The sequence below is a fragment of the Nicotiana tabacum genome, chromosome 20, assembly GCF_000715075.1.
Source record: "Nicotiana tabacum cultivar K326 chromosome 20, ASM71507v2, whole genome shotgun sequence".
Classification (NCBI taxonomy): domain Eukaryota; kingdom Viridiplantae; phylum Streptophyta; class Magnoliopsida; order Solanales; family Solanaceae; genus Nicotiana; species Nicotiana tabacum.
Window position 1 is genome coordinate 1,437,427 of NC_134099.1, and position 18,266 is coordinate 1,455,692.

The 18,266-nt window shown below is 34.6% G+C and overlaps 2 protein-coding genes across 3 annotated transcripts; one reads left to right on the forward strand and one right to left on the reverse strand.

The window, feature by feature from the left end:
• Nucleotides 1–798: 798 nt before the first annotated feature.
• Nucleotides 799–4,821, forward strand: LOC107820853 (palmitoyl-acyl carrier protein thioesterase, chloroplastic-like). The gene is made up of 6 exons (XM_016647204.2): nt 799–1,401; nt 1,814–1,947; nt 2,406–2,519; nt 3,002–3,170; nt 3,441–3,509; nt 3,597–4,821. The coding sequence occupies exons 1-6, from the start codon at nt 832–834 to the stop codon at nt 3,945–3,947; spliced, it is 1,407 nt and encodes a 468-aa protein (XP_016502690.2). The 5' UTR covers nt 799–831; the 3' UTR covers nt 3,948–4,821.
• Nucleotides 4,822–6,240: 1,419 nt separating this feature from the next.
• Nucleotides 6,241–13,542, reverse strand: LOC107820856 (CDP-diacylglycerol--serine O-phosphatidyltransferase 1). 2 transcript variants are annotated; one of them, XM_016647212.2, is made up of 13 exons: nt 13,153–13,542; nt 11,517–11,720; nt 10,167–10,232; nt 10,022–10,081; nt 9,564–9,654; nt 9,354–9,408; nt 9,156–9,235; nt 8,935–9,051; nt 8,740–8,824; nt 7,675–7,766; nt 7,262–7,515; nt 7,088–7,176; nt 6,241–6,619 (listed from the first exon to the last, which is right to left on the reverse strand). In XM_016647212.2, exons 2-13 carry the CDS (start codon nt 11,678–11,680, stop codon nt 6,492–6,494), a joined length of 1,281 nt encoding a protein of 426 aa, XP_016502698.1. In that variant the 5' UTR covers nt 11,681–11,720; nt 13,153–13,542; the 3' UTR covers nt 6,241–6,491. The 2 variants fall into 2 exon arrangements, with proteins under 2 accessions (XP_016502698.1, XP_075096925.1); XM_075240824.1 differs by lacking the exon at nt 13,153–13,542 and adding an exon at nt 12,941–13,072.
• Between the last annotated feature and the right edge of the window lie 4,724 nt (nt 13,543–18,266).

The following is an 18,266-nucleotide window of genomic DNA, read 5'->3' on the forward strand; positions in this document are numbered from 1 at the left end:
TTCTACGGCTCGAACCCGTGACCTCTTGGTCACATGATAACAACTTTTACCTCCGGTAATTAGAATCTAAATTCTTTATACATAAATAAATCTATCATATTGCATGTTCAAAAAGGAAGAAAGGTTTAAAAGGTTGAATTGAATAAGAATTAAAGGACACACGTATACTCTTTTCCATAGTTTGAGTCTTTGAGTTTCTTTTTTTGTTTTTGTTTTAACCATTTGATATCCAAAATTCAGTGACTCGTTTAACTTATATTCGCGTTGGGTAGGCTCACAAAGCGCATGAAGCGCTCCCTGTCAACAAGCTCTTTATTCTCAAGCCGCGAAACCGAGACTTCTAGTTAAGGGAGGAGGAATCCGAACCTTTTCACGCCCCTTGGTGGTCTAAATTTGAGCTTTACAAAAAAAAAAGTGCAATCCTATAACTGGGGTCTGTAGAGGGTAGTGTGTACGCACACCTTACCCCTACCTTATAAAGATAAAGATGTTGTTTCCGATAGTCCAAATTTGAGCTTTGAGACACCAAAAAAGTGGTAAAAAACTAGAAGTCAGCATTTGTATCCTAAATTGTACACTTTCAATCTGTCGATTACTGCTAAGAAAATACTCATTAAAACTAATTAACATCAGCAAGATAGCAACAACTTAGAATCACTTAGAGATTCTCAAACTATACAACAAAGCTCCAATTTTCTTGCTAATGCTGATGATCATTTTCTTTTGTCAACTCTTCTTGAAATTGCCTTATAAAATCTATGTCCAACCCCTCAATTTGGTTCTTCAAACCAAAGGGAATAACCCCACAAAATAATAAAAGTCAAAATAAAAATGTGGTGTTCCCTTTTTTCTGCTTCTACATCCCATTTTACGCCTCCTTGGGGTGTAGCCCTTCCCCGGACCCTGTGCGAACGTGGGATGCTTCGTACAACTGATTTTACACCCCTTCGGAATGCGGTCGTTTCTCGGAACATGTGTGAACGCGGGATGCTTCGTACAACTGATTTTACACCCCTTCGGAGTGCGATTTTTTCTCAGACCCTGTATAAACACGGGATACTTAGTGCACCGAGCTGCCCTATTTTTACATCTCATTTTAGCATAGTTAGTTGTTCAATCCCAAGTGAGAATCAAGAATCCAAAAATCCTATCAATGGTAATGCTGTGAAATTGGACATGTTAAAATCCAAGAATGGTCATGTGACAACAACTTGTGATGAAACTTTGTACATACCAATGTCACAAGTTAGGCAAAATATACCTTCAAAAAAGCAACTTGTGGATACTTATAGACAGGGATTAATTGTTGAAGGAGCATATAGACAGACAGTTGTTATAAGGTCTTATGAAGTTGGTCCTGATAAAACTGCTACCATTGAAAGCATCCTTAACTTACTTCAGGTGATAATAAAAAAAATTTAATTTCATTAATTTTAATGTTAGTAATTGTTAAACTCGAACCACGAGGATAAATAGCGCGAAATGGATAGGTAGATTCATATAGCTAATCCCAACTTGCTTCGGATCAGAGGCGGACCTAGGTAGAGGAGTTACCGGCACCCGTAAAGTTCGGCAAAAATTTCATGTGTACATGTATATGTCTTTAGAATATAATGATATATTAATAGTAGAAACCCTATATACAAAATAGATTTTGGTTGAATTAAAAAGTGCACTCGCAGCCTCTCAAATCCTGGCTCCTTCACTGCTTGGGATTGAGGCATAGAAGTGTTGTAGTAGTACTTTTGTTTAACTATCCGGTGTCCAGAACCTACTGGCCCGACTAATCCAAATTCGTGCCGTCTTTTTGCAGGAAACAGCATTGAATCATGTGTGGATGTCAGGACTACTTAGTGATGGATTTGGTGCTACACATGGGATGATGAAACACAACCTCATATGGGTGGTTTCAAGAATGCAAGTTCAAGTAGACCATTATCCAATATGGTAACATTGAATTCTCTTATCAAACATTTTAACCTAGCTGAAATTAGATCTTAGTCATATTACCATATTTACTTTATGTCCAATGTTTTCGAGGAGTCTTTTAGATCATCTCATGCTCGTTATGCCAGTAGAAAATATAGAGAACGTCTAGTGCTTTTTAGTTTTTAGTTTTCTCAATATTTTCTATAATATGGTATTAGATGAGGTTAAATGGAGCAACATGGACAGTAACGATTCATATAGTCGACCTAACTTACTTGATATCGAGGCATAGTTGTTGTTACAGTAAAGCTGGAGATTACTCGTGCCACGAATTCTTGATTTTGCGCTAGGAAACTTTTCGAGTTTCTTGTACCAAGGATTCATTTATTCAAACAACTGTGCTAGGAATTTTGATTTTTATAGAAGTAAAGAAGATGGTAATAGGCCTAACAAAAGATTGAAACACTTGATCACAGGGGTGAAGTAATAGAAATAGACACATGGGTTGGAGCATCAGGCAAAAATGGAATGAGAAGAGATTGGCAAATTAGAAGTCAAGCCACAGGCCTTGTATTTTCCAGGGCAACCAGGTATAGCTTCCACTTTAATCTTTCAACAATCTCTTTTTTCTAGGTAAAGAACAGTCTGGTGCACTAAGCCTTTGCAATGCGCGGGGTTCGGGAAAGTGCCGGACCATAAGGGATTAAGGATCTATCGTACACAACCTTACCCTACATTCAGCAAGAGGCTATTTCCTCGGCTCGAACTCGTTATCTCTTGGTCACATGGCAACAACTTTACCAGAAACGTTAAGGTTCCCCTTCCTCTTTTTGAGTTTTTTCTAAGTAAAACCAACATAATGTTATGACTTAGTTCTTGTGTGACCGGTTACGCCTATTGATTCACTATTCTTGATTCGAGGGGCTATCGGAAATAGCCTCTCTACCTTCCTAAGATAGGGGTAAGGTCTGCGTACACATTATCCTCCCCAAACCCTACTTGTGGGATTCCACTGGGTATGTTGTTGCTATTGTAACATATTGTCGTAACTTAGTTCTTGTGTGAAACACAGTACATGGGTGATGATGAACCAGCAAACGAGGCGCCTTTCTAAGATGCCAGAAGAAGTGAGGGCTGAGATCTCACCTTGGTTCATCAATAAACTAGCAATCGAAGAAGAAAATCCAATTAAGATAGAGAAGTTGGATGACACTGCTAAATATGTCCTTTCCAATTTGAAGGTGATCATGCATTTTTTAACAAGATTTCACATCTCCTCGATATGCCAAAGACTAAAAAGAGCAGCCCGATGCACTAAGCTCTCGCTATGCGTGGGGTCCGGGGAAGGGCAGGACCACAAGGGTCTATTGTACGCAGTCTTACCCTGCATTTCTGCAAGAGGTTGTTTCCACGGCTTGAACCCGTGACCTCCTAGTCACATGGCAACATCCCTTCCGATATATGCCAAAGACTCATTGTTACTCGTCATTTGATCTTTACTTTTTTTGCAGCCAAAGAGAAGTGATTTGGACATGAATCACCATGTAAATAATGTAAAATACGTTCGTTGGATGCTAGAGGTGAGATAAACATCTAACAACATGATTCTTGACGACAAAAAACACATACTACAATAATTTTTGGTTATGTTTTATGTGCTTTTGCAGGGTATTCCTGACCATTTTTTGGAGAGTCATCAGTTGTCTAGTATTATACTAGAATATAGGAGAGAATGTGGAAGCGCGAACATTGTTCAATCCCTTTGTGAACCAGATGAAGAGGGATTTTTCGACGATGGAGTTGATGAATATCAACATAAGAGAAGAATTAGTGTACTACATGGATTTTCATTTGGATCAGGAATTCTTGAGTCAAATGGATTGCTTGAGTCATTTAATCAAAGGCCATTTAGTTATACACATTTACTTCGGATAAAAGAACAGATCAAGAATGAAGAAATTGTTAGAGGAAAGACTAGTTGGAAGAGAAAGATACCATCTATGCCATTTCCTGCATAATTTACAAGTATTATTAAAAGGGAAATTTGTTCTTTAGCTGAGGGTCTATCGGAAACAGCCTCTCTGCCCGTCCAGGGTAGGGGTAAGGCTGCGGACATCTCATCCTCCCAAGACTCCACTTGTGGGAATACACTAGGTCGTCGTTGTTGTTGTTGTTATTAAAAAGGACGTTTGAGTGAAGATACAAATAAATATGGTAATTTTGAAGTAAAAGTCATAGGGGAGAATTGCAGCATAATCTGAAGATTCAAAGATCATGGATTTGCAAAAGAAGCATTTTTAGGAAATAAGGATATTTTTAGATCAAAGGAAAGAAGAAAAAGTATAGATCATAGAAAAGAATTGATACCAACAAATTATTGTTGAGTGAAAAAGTGTGTATTCATCTATGTGATTATAGAAATATGATTCTCAAATATGAGTTGGTTTGAAGAATATAAATCTTTCCTCCCCTCTCCTCTTGTCTCTCCCAAAAAAACTCAGCAAATTGTCATTGTCATTTACGGATCTCATCTTTTACGAAATTGATCTTCTTTGACTATAAAAGAATATTTGAAGCTCAGCATGTCTGAAAGTACATGAGAATATTAGTTAGTTTTCCGATGTATACTATTACAGTTATTCATATGTCATCCATTGAAGGGGAGTCTTGGTGTAAGTGGTAAAATTGTTGTCACGTGACCAGAAGGTCAGAAGGCAAGCCGTGGAAACAGTCTCCTGGAAAAATGCTGAGCAAGGCTGCATACAATACACCTTTGTGGTCTGACCCTTCCTCAAATTCCCCGGATAACAGGAGTTTAGTGCACCGAACTGCCCTTTTATTCATATGGATCATCCATAGCATTATTACTAGTTGGTTATTTGTCAGGACCTGTTTAGCTTACCATGTGGTTGAAAACTCTTGGCTAAATGAGTATTTTACATTGAGCCAACAAGAAATTTCATTAATAGACCATTTTGATCCTTTATCTCTCCCCAAGAAAAATGCATAGTTAAAATGGGAGAATCTTATTTCTTCTTTTACAATAACAAGGAGTATAGCATCAAATATAAATAATTAGTTGATAGAACTACGAAAAGAACAGCTAAAATACAAGTTAAATACATAGAATTCTTTCATTTAGACACAAGCAAACAGTAAGAATAACCAGTCAACTTCTGTATTTTAGACTAAGAATATTTATATTCACAAGTCAACATGAAGAAAAGTGGTTGCATGTACTTGTCACAATTTGTACCAGCAAAGCGTCATTATATGGGCGAAGTGCACTATTAACCGCTTTTAAGCCTGCTACTTAAAATATATCCATAATTTACAATATATTTAAAAATTATTCAATTCGTCCAAATTTCGGGACTAAGTATCCTAAATTTTTGAGCTACTAATTTGGAATTTAAGACTTAGTATCCTGAATTTCTGAGCTACTAATTTAAAATTCAGGACATAAAATTCTAATTTCTGGACATAATATTCGAACTATACGACACAATGTCCTAAAGTTTGTGAATTGATTATCTTTAAATACATTGTAAATTGTGAATATATTTTAAATAGCATATTTAAAAACGGCTACCTAGTGTCATTTCCACATTATATATCCTATGAAACTTTCAAGAATGACCGTCTTGTTTGAGTGGAGTATATTGCAGGTTTACTCCCATATGGATCTTTTATATTTTTCTTGATATGATGCTTTTTCTGAGCCGAGGATCTATTGGAAACAATTTTTTTATCCTCACAAGGCAGGGGTAAGGTCTGCGTACACACTTGACACTACCCTTGCGTACACACTACCCTCCCCAGACCCTACGATGTGGGATAATACTAGGTATGTTGTTGTTGATACGATGCTTTTATTATCTTATGAGGAGTTGGCTGTCACAAACCAACATTTCTCTCTTTCATTATTTTCCACCCAAAACAAGTAACTATAAAGTACTCTTCCCACACTTTTCATTCCCTTCCTTTCCAGTTCAGTGCATAGGTATATCACATGCCCACTTTCTCAAATTCAATGTGAATTAGATTGGATTAAATAAATAAGACTAAGATACGCAGGGTAGGGGCGGATGTAGCCAAGTGGATCAAGGCAATGGATTGTGAATCCACCACACGCGGGTTCAATCCCCGTCGTTCGCCCATCAATAAATGGACCGTTTGTTTCGGAGACCCCCTTGTTGTGTTGCATTTTGTGATTCTCAGCTTCAGTCTGCGTTTTTCGCGCGGGGGACTAAGATGTGAGCGCGCACATAGAGACAGAGACAGATGACTAGGGAGTCAAAACTGATAATACTTCAACACTCTGTATAAACGCGAAAAATTGCCTGCAAAATCGAGGCAGCAATATTGCAACTCAATAAACAAGACATCTACTGACCTTTAACCTATTGAAAAGAATTGAGAATTGAGATTCACTAAATGTTTAAACTGTAACATCTAACCTAAAAATAACAAAGCATATACAGTTACAAGGTAATGGGTATTTACAACATGGTTGATTCTACCCAAAAGAACGCAAAGAATGATGAACTACAAAGGTAAACTTAGTCGCGCTTTCTCCTCATTGTTCTATGTAAATGGCACGACCACGCAGCAAGAGATATCACAAAGACGGTACCAATACATGACCAGCAAATTACCACCCATTTGGGCATTGGGTTGGGAAATAATCCTGAAAGAAGAGGCCCAAAACAAAAAAAGATTAAGTAAAAGAAAGGAAAAGGCAGCCCGGTGCACTAAGCTCCCGCTATGCGCAGGGTCCGGGGACGGGCCGGACCACAAGGGTCTATCGTACGCAGCCTTACCCTGCATTTCTGCAAGAGGCTGTTTCCACGGCTCGAACCCGTGACCTCCTAGTCACATGGCAACAACTTTACCAGTTACGCCAAGGCTCCCCTTCAAGTAAAAAATATATAAACTAATGAACCCCCGGGGCCCTAATCTTGCCAACGCATGATTTGTGCGTTAGACGCATGTCCTAGCACGGACTAGAGCCTACTATTTAAGCCGAGAAGGGTAAAGGGACAGTCTGTTATCTGTCGATTTTCGAACAACACTAGCTGGTCCTCGGGGATTTCTGGGTTTAAAAAAAAAACTACTGAAACACTCCCAAAATGAGAATTCAAGATGTAATGCTCACCATGTCCAAACTTGATGCAAATTAGGAGCTCAACAATGCAGATCGCCAGTGAAAGCCAGCAAAATGCTCCCACCTTTTTCACCGGTTTTCTGAATATGATAGCAGTAAATGGAAAAGTGTGAAATTAGGAAAAATGAAAGAGAGCTTATTCATAATGTTATTGGTAGGACATACCTGTCCTGTAAATAAGAATTATACTCGCGGATTGTCGGTAATGCAATTAACCACCAGAAAACCAACCTATACACTATCAGAGGGTTTCTCGGAGGAATCCAAAGACAGAACTTCAAGAAGAATGTGTTTAATTCTACGGTCAAGAATATAACACAGAGAGTAAGGACTTGAATAAATCGCCATGGACCTAAAAGGGGATGCCATTCATCCTTATCCCAATGTGCTGGAGTAAACTGGCCAAGTGTTCGCTTGACCTACAAAACAAAAAACAGAAATTGCGTTTGTTCAACACCAAAACCATAGTGCTTCCAATATAAACTGTACCGAACATGTATAACGCAACGCCCCATATCTGTTGTTCCTCAAAATCCAGAACCAAGTATACAACCAACATAGCACTTAACCAGACATACCTTGCCCATGATATTTGGCTGTCGGCTTATACCAACCCACTCATATGTTCTTCCATCAAAATACCGAACAGTACGCATTCCAGCCGATATGCCTAGATAGGAAATCAAAAAGATAATGTTAGTGCACAAAAATCCAGGAGAATGAGACACAATTGTATGACCATAATCAAACTTAAACCACAGATTAGTAATTATGCAGAATGTTTTCATTATCGTGATTCCAGCCCATGGGATTTAATATTTTTATTATCGTGGCTATTCCTTGTAGTCCTTATTTAACAAAAAAATAATAATCATATTGATGCATGTCAAGCCTCAAAAACATCACGCTTGAACAGCTATTATCTCAACTAATCTCTGTAAACAGGCACAATTCCTTACCATTTGCTGTTGGTGAAATAAGACGCAAATTCAGGACATTATCGAAAAAATTTCCCTTAAGATCCAGGGAACGGGGGATTCTCTCACACAAACAAAAGGCATAAATTAAAAACTTCATCCTTCTCATGATTAATTCTTCTTCTAGCAGTGGTCTTTATTTACTGTACCTCAGCATACAGTAATTCATATCAGACCAAATTAAAAGAAGCAAATTTAACAACACGTGATAAACTTCATCAATCTGGGAATGCTTTCAGAATTCAAATGAACAAGCACACTTAACAAGCAAAAGATTGCACATTTACCCCTTTGATTGACTATAAATGACCGGAAATTGAGAGACCAGCACATGCAAACATCAGTAGACTAACCATAGTATCCATAATCACATGTTGGGGAAACCAAACACTCGTGGGATAAACAGTTGATTATATAACATTAACAAAGACGGAGCCAGGATTTGAAGATTACGGATTCGGGATTCTAGTACATTCAAGCTATTGAGTTCTAAATTAACAATTTGTACATAATCAATGAATGTCTTAAGACAAATACAGGGTTTGGATCAAAGCTACTGGGTTCGGCCGAATCCGTAAAGCTCCGGCCCTGGACCTCAGTTTACCTAAGCATGTCAAGAATGTAAAGTTTACAAAAGCCCAAGACAAATGGCTTCAGGATTCTCACCAAACCAGTTGCAGATCAATATGTCAAGAATAATGCTGTCCCACCAGCATTCATTGAAGTTTGGTAACATGTGGCGGAAGGTAAGCTGAAAACATAAATACTAATGAGTACGGAAAATATTGAACCGCTTCCCTATTTGTTATTGGAAAACGAAAAGCTGGAAACCATTCAAGAGGATCTGAGAAAGGTTCTGACCTCCATCAACTCGAATCCAATGGATAGAACCCACAAAAGAGGTTGATTACGAATCATGATGGCCTTTCCCCACCACCCTATGATATGAGCCAAAACAAACTCATCAAACAGTGTGTCCTACAGAGCAAATGTGCCAATCAGAGAAGCTGTAAATACAAGGTTTTGAAAAAAGCAAATTGAAAAAAGAAAAGGTAAAAGGATTGTGAAAGAAGATATCATACATAAAGATTCTTAAACCTGTTTGTGGGATTTTCAGGTACATATATTCTGCAATCAGCACCGTAGGATCTTTCAGGAAGCTCTGCACAGTAAGTTAAAATATGTCGAAGCTGTAAATTCACATGGCAAAGGAGATAAACAGCACAGATTTTATTACTGATTGACTCAAAAATGCCATCACAAACAAGCAAAATTCTTACCAATACCAAGATCAGGATGCAGATATCTCATAAATTGCCGAGCATCATCCCGCTTCTGAGGAAAAGACAACAAAGTATTCATATCTCACAGCAACAATTGAATGGCTGGATTAATACCGGAAAGGAAACTGAGAGCTAAGAAATAAAAACTATTGTATTATCTCATTCCTTCATACAATTAGGAACAACACTTTCTGCTAACAAACCCACCTGAAAAAGCAAAAACGTCAAAGCGACAAGGTAAATGACAGCCATTCCATGAACCAGGCGCCAAATGGCAGGATGTGGCCTAATGAGCACCCTGTAAAGAAAGAACATCAAAGATAACTATGGTAAAAATCGCTCATAAATTGCAATTGATAAACAATACAACTTAATTGATAAACCAAACAAGAGTAAGAAGAAACTCCAACCTCTAGCACTTTCACAAGACCACAACCAAAAAGAGAACATCATAAGATTCCTTTTTTTTATTCAAGAAGTAGTAAAGTAGAAGTGAAGAGAACACTCAATAAATAAGATATACAAAGAATAAATGCAGTCATGTCTTAGTATTTCTTTTAGGTGAATCATTTTCACCAACCACATTGTAACAACAGTCACCACAAAATCAAGAGAGAGAGGATGAGGGAAGGTGGGAGGGAGGGAGGGGTGTAGCAACAACTTACGTTGAGGGGGCTTGCAGCAGAGAGTAAGCAAGGTACACTGCAATCATTGCCCAAACACCCCTAAAAGAGGCACAAAACGACTTTAGCTTTCTCGTGAAAATTGTGGAAGAATATAAACAGAAATGTAATGTTAAAAGCGGCACACCTTTTCACAGATGCCACAAGATCACCAGAAGGAGTGCTTTGTGGATTAAGAGCTCCACTTGCCCAACTGCAATAATGATGACATAAGCAAGTAAAAAAATATGATATTGGCCTTAGAAAAAATAGGAAAACTTCATAATAGCAAGCAAAAATGGAAGGAACCAATAATCAGTAAGTAATTAGTAAGGCATCATATTTATCAGACGCTTTTGCCCACCACAATTGTAAACTTCTTTTTTTTTTTTTTGATGAAGTAAGGTGGTCTACCACAATCGTAAACTTAGTAAGACCACAGATACGGCAGCGCGAAACTTTTCAACCATGTATGCCACTGGCTGTGGAAAATAGGAAGAAGCTCGGCAATGGCTAGCAAAGTTAAAGAAAGGATTAACAATCAGTAAATGAGTAAGGAAGAGATCATACAGAACATTTCAAGTGCTTTTCTCTACCACACCCTTGAGCTCAACAAGAGCTCAAAAACATTAGGAAAGAAGGTCAACTAGGAAAGAGGCACATACAGAAAGGGAAAAAGACACGTCTTCACCAATCTTAAGTAATTCTGAATGCAATAGATGCAAGGAAAATATATTTGGAAAAATTTCAGGGCTTACTGTTGCTAAATTCAAGAGGATATTATGATAGAAGAGCTCCGAATAGCAGTCTTGGTAAATTTGATACTCGATGTCTCTTTTGTGTATAATCACATCATTAACCGAAAATTTTGTTTCTGCCAAACCATACACAGAAAAAATCTCCACAAGATCATCTTGACAGTGTGCAACCTTCTAACTGTTGTAAGTGTTTTCCCCCTCAAAGGGGTTCTGAGGAGCAGGAATTACTATGTTTTTTAGTTTTTTTTCCATCATTTCTTTAGTTTTCACTCATCAAAAGTTCAAGATTTAGAACAGCCAAATTATGTTGTATCTAAAGTAATTGCTCCTTTCAATGAGAAACTATATGGAGCTCCAAATGCAGGATCCCATATAATATACGAGTGTAAGATTTTCTAATCCACTTTCTCCCTAAAAGTTATAATTTGTTTGAGGCAAGGAAATGCAGTAATCTAGAGATTCCTTTTGTAATCCTACACCATACCAAAACAAGTAAACAAAGAATCAGACAATACCAATATTTATGATACCGAATACTGTATAAAGATTCAAAGATTATTTTACCTTATCAAAAAAAATTAAGTGTGCAGATTCAAAGAAACATGAGAATGTGACATGAGGAATTAGAATTCCTTCCATAAATTTCCTCTCAGTCCCAACAAAGTTGTCGAGAAAAATTATAACCGTTAGCCGCAATAATTTTACCTATGAATATGGATTCTATTCATCAACAAACTTACATGAGTAAACATGCACCAATAAGCAACAACGTAATAGTGCGAGGTTTGTACGCCCAAGCAGTCCATGGATCCAACTCATCATCAATATTCAATGTGCTAAGACCGCCATTTTGTAAGGTAACATAATTCTTTTTGTTACCCTTTCTATGCCCATTAGGCTCCATACGCCTAGTTTGCCAGAATTCAACTTCTTAAGCCTTTTCACTGCATAAAAAAAAGAAACGGGTTTGTGATTACCAATTCATATAGTGATTCTAGTTGTGAAAAATAAGGAGTACATTTTTAAAAAAAAATCATTGAACATCATAGTAGGATGTTTCCTATTCGGCTCAAGCTAGTATAAAACAAACAAATGACAATAAATTTGATCAAAGGTACGTTGTCAAATACTACAAACTTATGAAAACTAAATTATTACTGCAAATCCTAGAAAAGTAAGCAGACTTCCTTCTGCAACAGCAGGATAAAGAAGACGGAAAGTGAAGGAAAAGCAAACCCATTCTTTTTATTGAGAATGGTAAACTAAAAGCAAACACAATCTAAAGGAAAATTTGCAAGTAAAGATAGGAATCCTATACAATAACTAAAGGAAGGGATCCAAAAAATCTCATACCTATACAATGTTCTAATTTACTGACCCTCAGTAAAGAATATACAAGAAAGTCTATCACCTTCACCCCAAATAAAATGGAAATTACCAACACATAATCCATTGTATTTCAGACTTTAGCTCTCTATTTGTATCAAAACTGACCTTAAAATATAGAAGCATACAGAAACATAAAGCAACTTCAAAATTAAAAATAAAATTTATATCTCAGTAAATGAGTGTGATTATATTTAGCTTCTATGAATATTGTCAGTCCAGTGCACTAAGCTCCTACTAAGCGCGGGGTCCGGGGAAGTAAGTTGCTAAATTTTAGAATCTAAAGGACAACCAGGTGCACAAGGCATCCCGCATTCACGCAGGATCCGGGGAATGGCCGCACCCCAAGAGGGTGTGATGTAGGCAGCCTACCCTGATGCAAGCATCTTCCACAGCCCCAACCCGTGACCTATACTAAATTTTAGAATCTAGTAATCCTAATTCAGTTCAGAATCTTTTCTAATTAATCAACACAATATATCCTAGATACCAAAATAACAATTTTTCTTGGCGAGTTTAGAGTTGACTGTTAGCACAACAATAAGAACAATTCAAACAACTATCCACCAGCAAATTATAGTAGTAACTTCTAAACCATATTTGTGATACTAATTAACCAAAAATCAGTTCTTAATACCACAAAGAATTAACTATTCAATCATAAAATTCATCAAATCACACAAATTCAATACCCAAAAACAAAACCGGAAGGAGTGTAACTATCAAATGAAAATCAAACAATAAGGTCATTCAAAAAAAATTCCAAATTGTAACGTACATAGTGCATGCCAATCTCAAATTCCTCCTCGAATGCAAAAAACTATTAATTTATACTTATTACGTAAACGCTACAGTAAGAAGAAAACTCAGTTTTTAGTTACAGTAATATACTCCGTTAGCTATATAAATACATAAATACATTCATATATACATACATAAATCTATTTATAGAAATAAGTAACTAAAAAGTATGGACAGAGAGAAACTTACGTAGAGAAGACAAAAATAAACTAAAAAAAGAAAAGCTGACAAATAAACAGACTGAACGGGTAAATCTTCGCCGTTGGATCAAAGAAAGGGGAAATTTTTCTGGAAATGGGTTTTGTAGTTAATTAACTGTTTTAACTAAAATGAAGTAAATTCATTGAGATTGTAATGAATCAAAAGGCAAAAAAGATTGAATTTTTGACAAGAAAATTGATTTTTTAAAAGAAAAAAGCAAACTTTTTTGCTTTTTCAGAGGGAAAAAGGGGGAAAAGAAGAAAGGTGACTGAAGTTCTCTGGCAGTAAACAGCGGCGAAAGGCGGTGATTTTAGAGAGAGAAAGAGAAGAAGGAGAAAATAGAGAGAGAAAATGCGGTTTTTTTTTTGGGTCAAACATAGATTTGGTTTGAAGATTATAAGGAGTATTTATTATGGATTTAAGTTATATATAGTAATAATATTATTAAAGATTGTGATGGAATTGATAAGATTTCTCGTTATTAATTAAATATTTTTGGTTTAAACTTTAAAATTAGAAAGAAAAAAAAAACCTTAGCAAAGAGTATTTTTTGTTCTAACGGATGTTACGCAGTTCGAATTTGAATTAATTGAATATTAAAACGAATATCAAACCTCAAGTGAAAAATCAAGAAACATCGAAATGATTCTTTTTGAATTAATCGAAACTTCAAAGAAGTAAGAAATCAATAAAAAATTATAAGTCTAACAATAGCTAAAAAATTCTTTTTAATTATTAGTGAATTTTATTTGCGATTTTTATATCGTTAGTGAATATAGTAGTTAATCTTATTTATTATTGTTTCTTTAAGGTACAATAATTCTAGAAAAATAATAGGTCGAAAGAAATAAAAGAAAAATGACAGGCTGGTGCATAAAGTATTTTATGTTTACATAGAGTTTCCTGGAAACAGTCTCTCTACCCCTCGGGGTAGGGGTAAGATCTGCATACATATTACCCTCCCCAGACCCCACATATGAAATTATACTGGGACGTTGTTGTTGTTGTTGTTGTTGTTGAGAGTTTGTGTCACATAGAGTTCGAAAAATGATCGTATTCAAAGGGGTGTGATGCAAGCAGTCTATCGTGACGTAGATGATTCGAAGGAATTTGATTTAAATTTTTTTGCTAAAGTACCCTTTTTGAATATTCTCTTATTTAAGGGTTTTAGGATTATGTATGTACTTCAGGTATATGCTCTATTGTTTGGTACTTGTACTGTGCTATGAAATGACAAAAGTCCCCTTTGCCTAGGGACAATAATTTTGGTAACGTCTGTCTTCTGCTTCTCTAATTATGGTGTACTCTTTTAATATATTTTATCAAAAAATAATTTTTTAAGCATTTTCCATTAACTAAGACAATTTTGTTGTCAAATGTCTCTATCATATATTTAAGAAAAATGAATTCTTAAGCCAGTAGGATTCAATGCTTATTTTCTAGCCGGTATACATAGATTATTCATTAATTATACCAGAGCGAACTATGCTCTTCTAAAGGTGGTCGATTGACCACTCTTCGCCAAAAAATTATATTATATATAGAGATAAAATATTAGGTTTTAAAGGCATATGACATATATTGAACACCCTTTGTCGGATATTTTTTTCTTTCAAATTTGAACACCTTTGAAGAAATTTCTGACTTCGTCACTGAATTATACACGGTTATACGTATAGTAAACATGAATTAACGTGTGTGTATATATATATAATATATATCTGCCGACTATTTTTTGTTTAAGCGATTGATGATCGACTATTTGAATTAATTCTTCTACTACTAAAACTAGTGTTTAATCTAAAAACATATTTAACTTGCACGCATGAATTACACAAATAAATTTAAAGAATTAAGAGTGCTTTATATTACAAGTTATTTGAATGTGTTTAGTAGTAAATAAAGTTGACTAATCTACAAAATTTTGAAAAGTTTCAAATAGGAGAAAGGAAAGAAGAGTAGGTATTTGCTTTAATAGAAAGAGGAGGAAGAAAAAGGGAACATGATTTTGTGTTGCTTTTTCAACATGATATCTATCATTTTGGAATATTCTTGGAGATCGAATATAACTTTTGTGTGAATAAAATATCTAAAATTAAATAACCATGATATTATCCCAAATTACAACAAAAAAAAATGATATTATCCCAAATTGACTTTGATTGAGATGATAAAAAAAGGGAAGCAAAATAATTTTTCTTCTTTTTGTAAAAGGAAAAAGTACATATATATGGAAAAAAGAAGTTCATTAATCTATTGAACTCTGATTTCCCCATAAAATTATATGAGTTTTTTTATTTAACAGAAAAATATAACATGAAATACTAAAGTCTTCTTGCCTTCTCATGAAAAATGAAATTTTAAGAATTTTTTTAGGTATGTCCCTTTTATATATCAAAAACTAAACACCACCTATGATTGAAAATGAAGCAATTAAATTTTAAATTATTATATATGTATACACTTCTTACTTTTACCTAGGGCTGTTCATTCGGATCAGATATCCAAAATCCGAACCGATCCATTCAATTTTGAATTTCGGAATTCGGATTGGATCGGATTTCGGATTATGTTTATTAAAATTTCGGATTTCGGATTGGTATATTTTAATCCAATCCAATCCGAAATCCGAAATTATTAGGACATGTATAAATACTACACTTTAATTTACATCAACCTCAAGTTATTACCTTTACAATTGCTAGATTTAGCTATATTGGCACCATAGTACTCTCATAATTGCATAAACATGAATTTTTCTTAATGTATTGCCTCTTTTATAAAGAAAATATACATATTAGTTTAACTTTGAGGCATAATAATACGATCCGATATCCTATCTGATCCAAACTTTAAAATCCGATCCAATATAATTCGGATCGAATTCAGATTGCATTTTCTAAAATCCGAAATCCGAAATTCGAATCCGAAATATGCTAAATCTGATCCGTGCACAACCCTACTTTTACCTAACCTGCTTTTTTTAACAACAAATTTTATTATAAATAGTCACGAGCGTAGGTAAAATTTCTGTCTTTCTTTTCAAACTTAATACAATAAATGGAGGACATCAAGTTGGAAGACATTTAATTGTATAGGTGTTACAAGAAATTATAAAAGTTGGTGGATTAAAAATTGAAGTTGAAAAGATAGAAGACAAAAAAACGTATCAAGACCTAATAACTTATAAAAAAATTAAAAGTGAAAAGTAAAATATTAGTATTCTTTAAATAGTATAAGCTTTAACTCTTTTTTTGTTGCTAAAATTACAATTTTGTGTAAATACGAAGCAACTTGTGCTGACACATTATTTAATATTTAGTTCAAATGTTTTAATCGAAACTCTTTTAATTCAATTAAAACATGATATTAATATTATTTATACGGTGAAAAATATATTTTATCAATAATTTTTTATTATTGATGCAATAAATAAGTGCAACGCACGTACACTAATAAGACTAGCTCTTTAAAAAGTGAGTGCTAAAATGGGAAAAAAGGCCAAATTATGGATATATATAAATAGGGGAAAGTTGGTAATTTTGACTTAAAATAGGGGGACAAAAAACAAATATAGGGGAGTAGGCATACTGCTACTAGGCTTATAACCATTAAATTGCAATGGGGCCCAAAATTCCATTTAAATGAACTATTAAAGCCCTTTAACATCTGTAAAAGTACAAAACAACCACTTCAATTTGGTACAATTAAAAAAAGTGAAAGATTCCAAACATAAAGAGACAATTTATTTTACTATTCGTCAACTCTTAGCTCAAGTTCTTATCATCTTTATCTTTTCGTATCCATTTTCTTATTCTTTCCATTTTTTCAATAATTTTGATCCGAGCCGATTTACGCGTACCTCAACTCTACATGGTGCCTCAATATCTTATCGGTGCAGGTCTTAGTAATTCTATCGACCAAAACTTGAATAAATGAAAAGATATTTTTTTCTTTCTTTAATAGAAAGTTATTGTTCTTTTATTAAAAAAAAACTAATGAATTCGACATACGAGTATCCAAATAATTGATATTTCATAAATAATAATAACAATTACATAGTAAAATGTTCTATAGATTGCATTAAATGTTCTATAGGTTGCATTTTTTATAATTAAAAGCATTTAATACGCATATATAAATAAAGTTATGAATAAAAAAAGGTTATTTGAGTCTCCAAAATTCAATAAAAATAGTATTAAATAAAATAAACAGAAGAAATAATATTTTATTGTATGTGTATCAATGTCCCATATTCTTGAATTTTACGTAACATGGAGTAATATATCTCCCCCCACCCCCCACCCCCCACCCCACACACAAAAACCATTTTTTTCCTAGGGAAGGGGTAGAAGTGAGGACAAAATAATATATATTTAATATTTTCCAAAATTATATAAAAAAATAATATTAAAAAAAGGTCCTAGGGAACAGTACCCATATGGTGGAATGGTTTTCAATACTTGATGAAATGGGGAAACAGAATAAATTATAAGTTTATAACGACAAAATTTAATTGATTTTGACCAAAATTTTCATGGTTGACCATATATTTGTTTAGGAGGGTTTTTAAATGAATTTGGTGATTTTAAGCTCAAGAGGTGAATTTGGTGCATTACAACATTTGTAGGACTTAGTAAAAAGTAGTCCGGTGCACAAAATATCTCGTATTCACACATGATCCGTAGAAAAGTCGTGCTTTAAAGGGCATAATGTAAATGGTCTATCCTAATACAAGATTAGTAACTGATTGTACGTCTCGAATTTGTGACCTATAGCTCACACGGAGACAAGAGTGTGATATAGCCAATCTGCCCTAATGCAAGCATTAGTGGATAAAATTACGGCTCGAAGACGTGACTTATAGGTAATATGGAGATAACTTTATTTATTTTAACATTTTGCGGTAACACCATATTGCTATAGTTAATTAGCTATTTTTCTAGGATAGTTTTAAAAGCTGATTAATATTATTTTTTTTACCTTTCTCTCTTCATTTTCTTCTACAAAATTGTGTACTTTTAAGAATACCCACAAAATATTTTAAAAAGAAATAGGATAAAGTAAAGTGGGAAAATAAAATAAATTATTTAAAGGAAGCC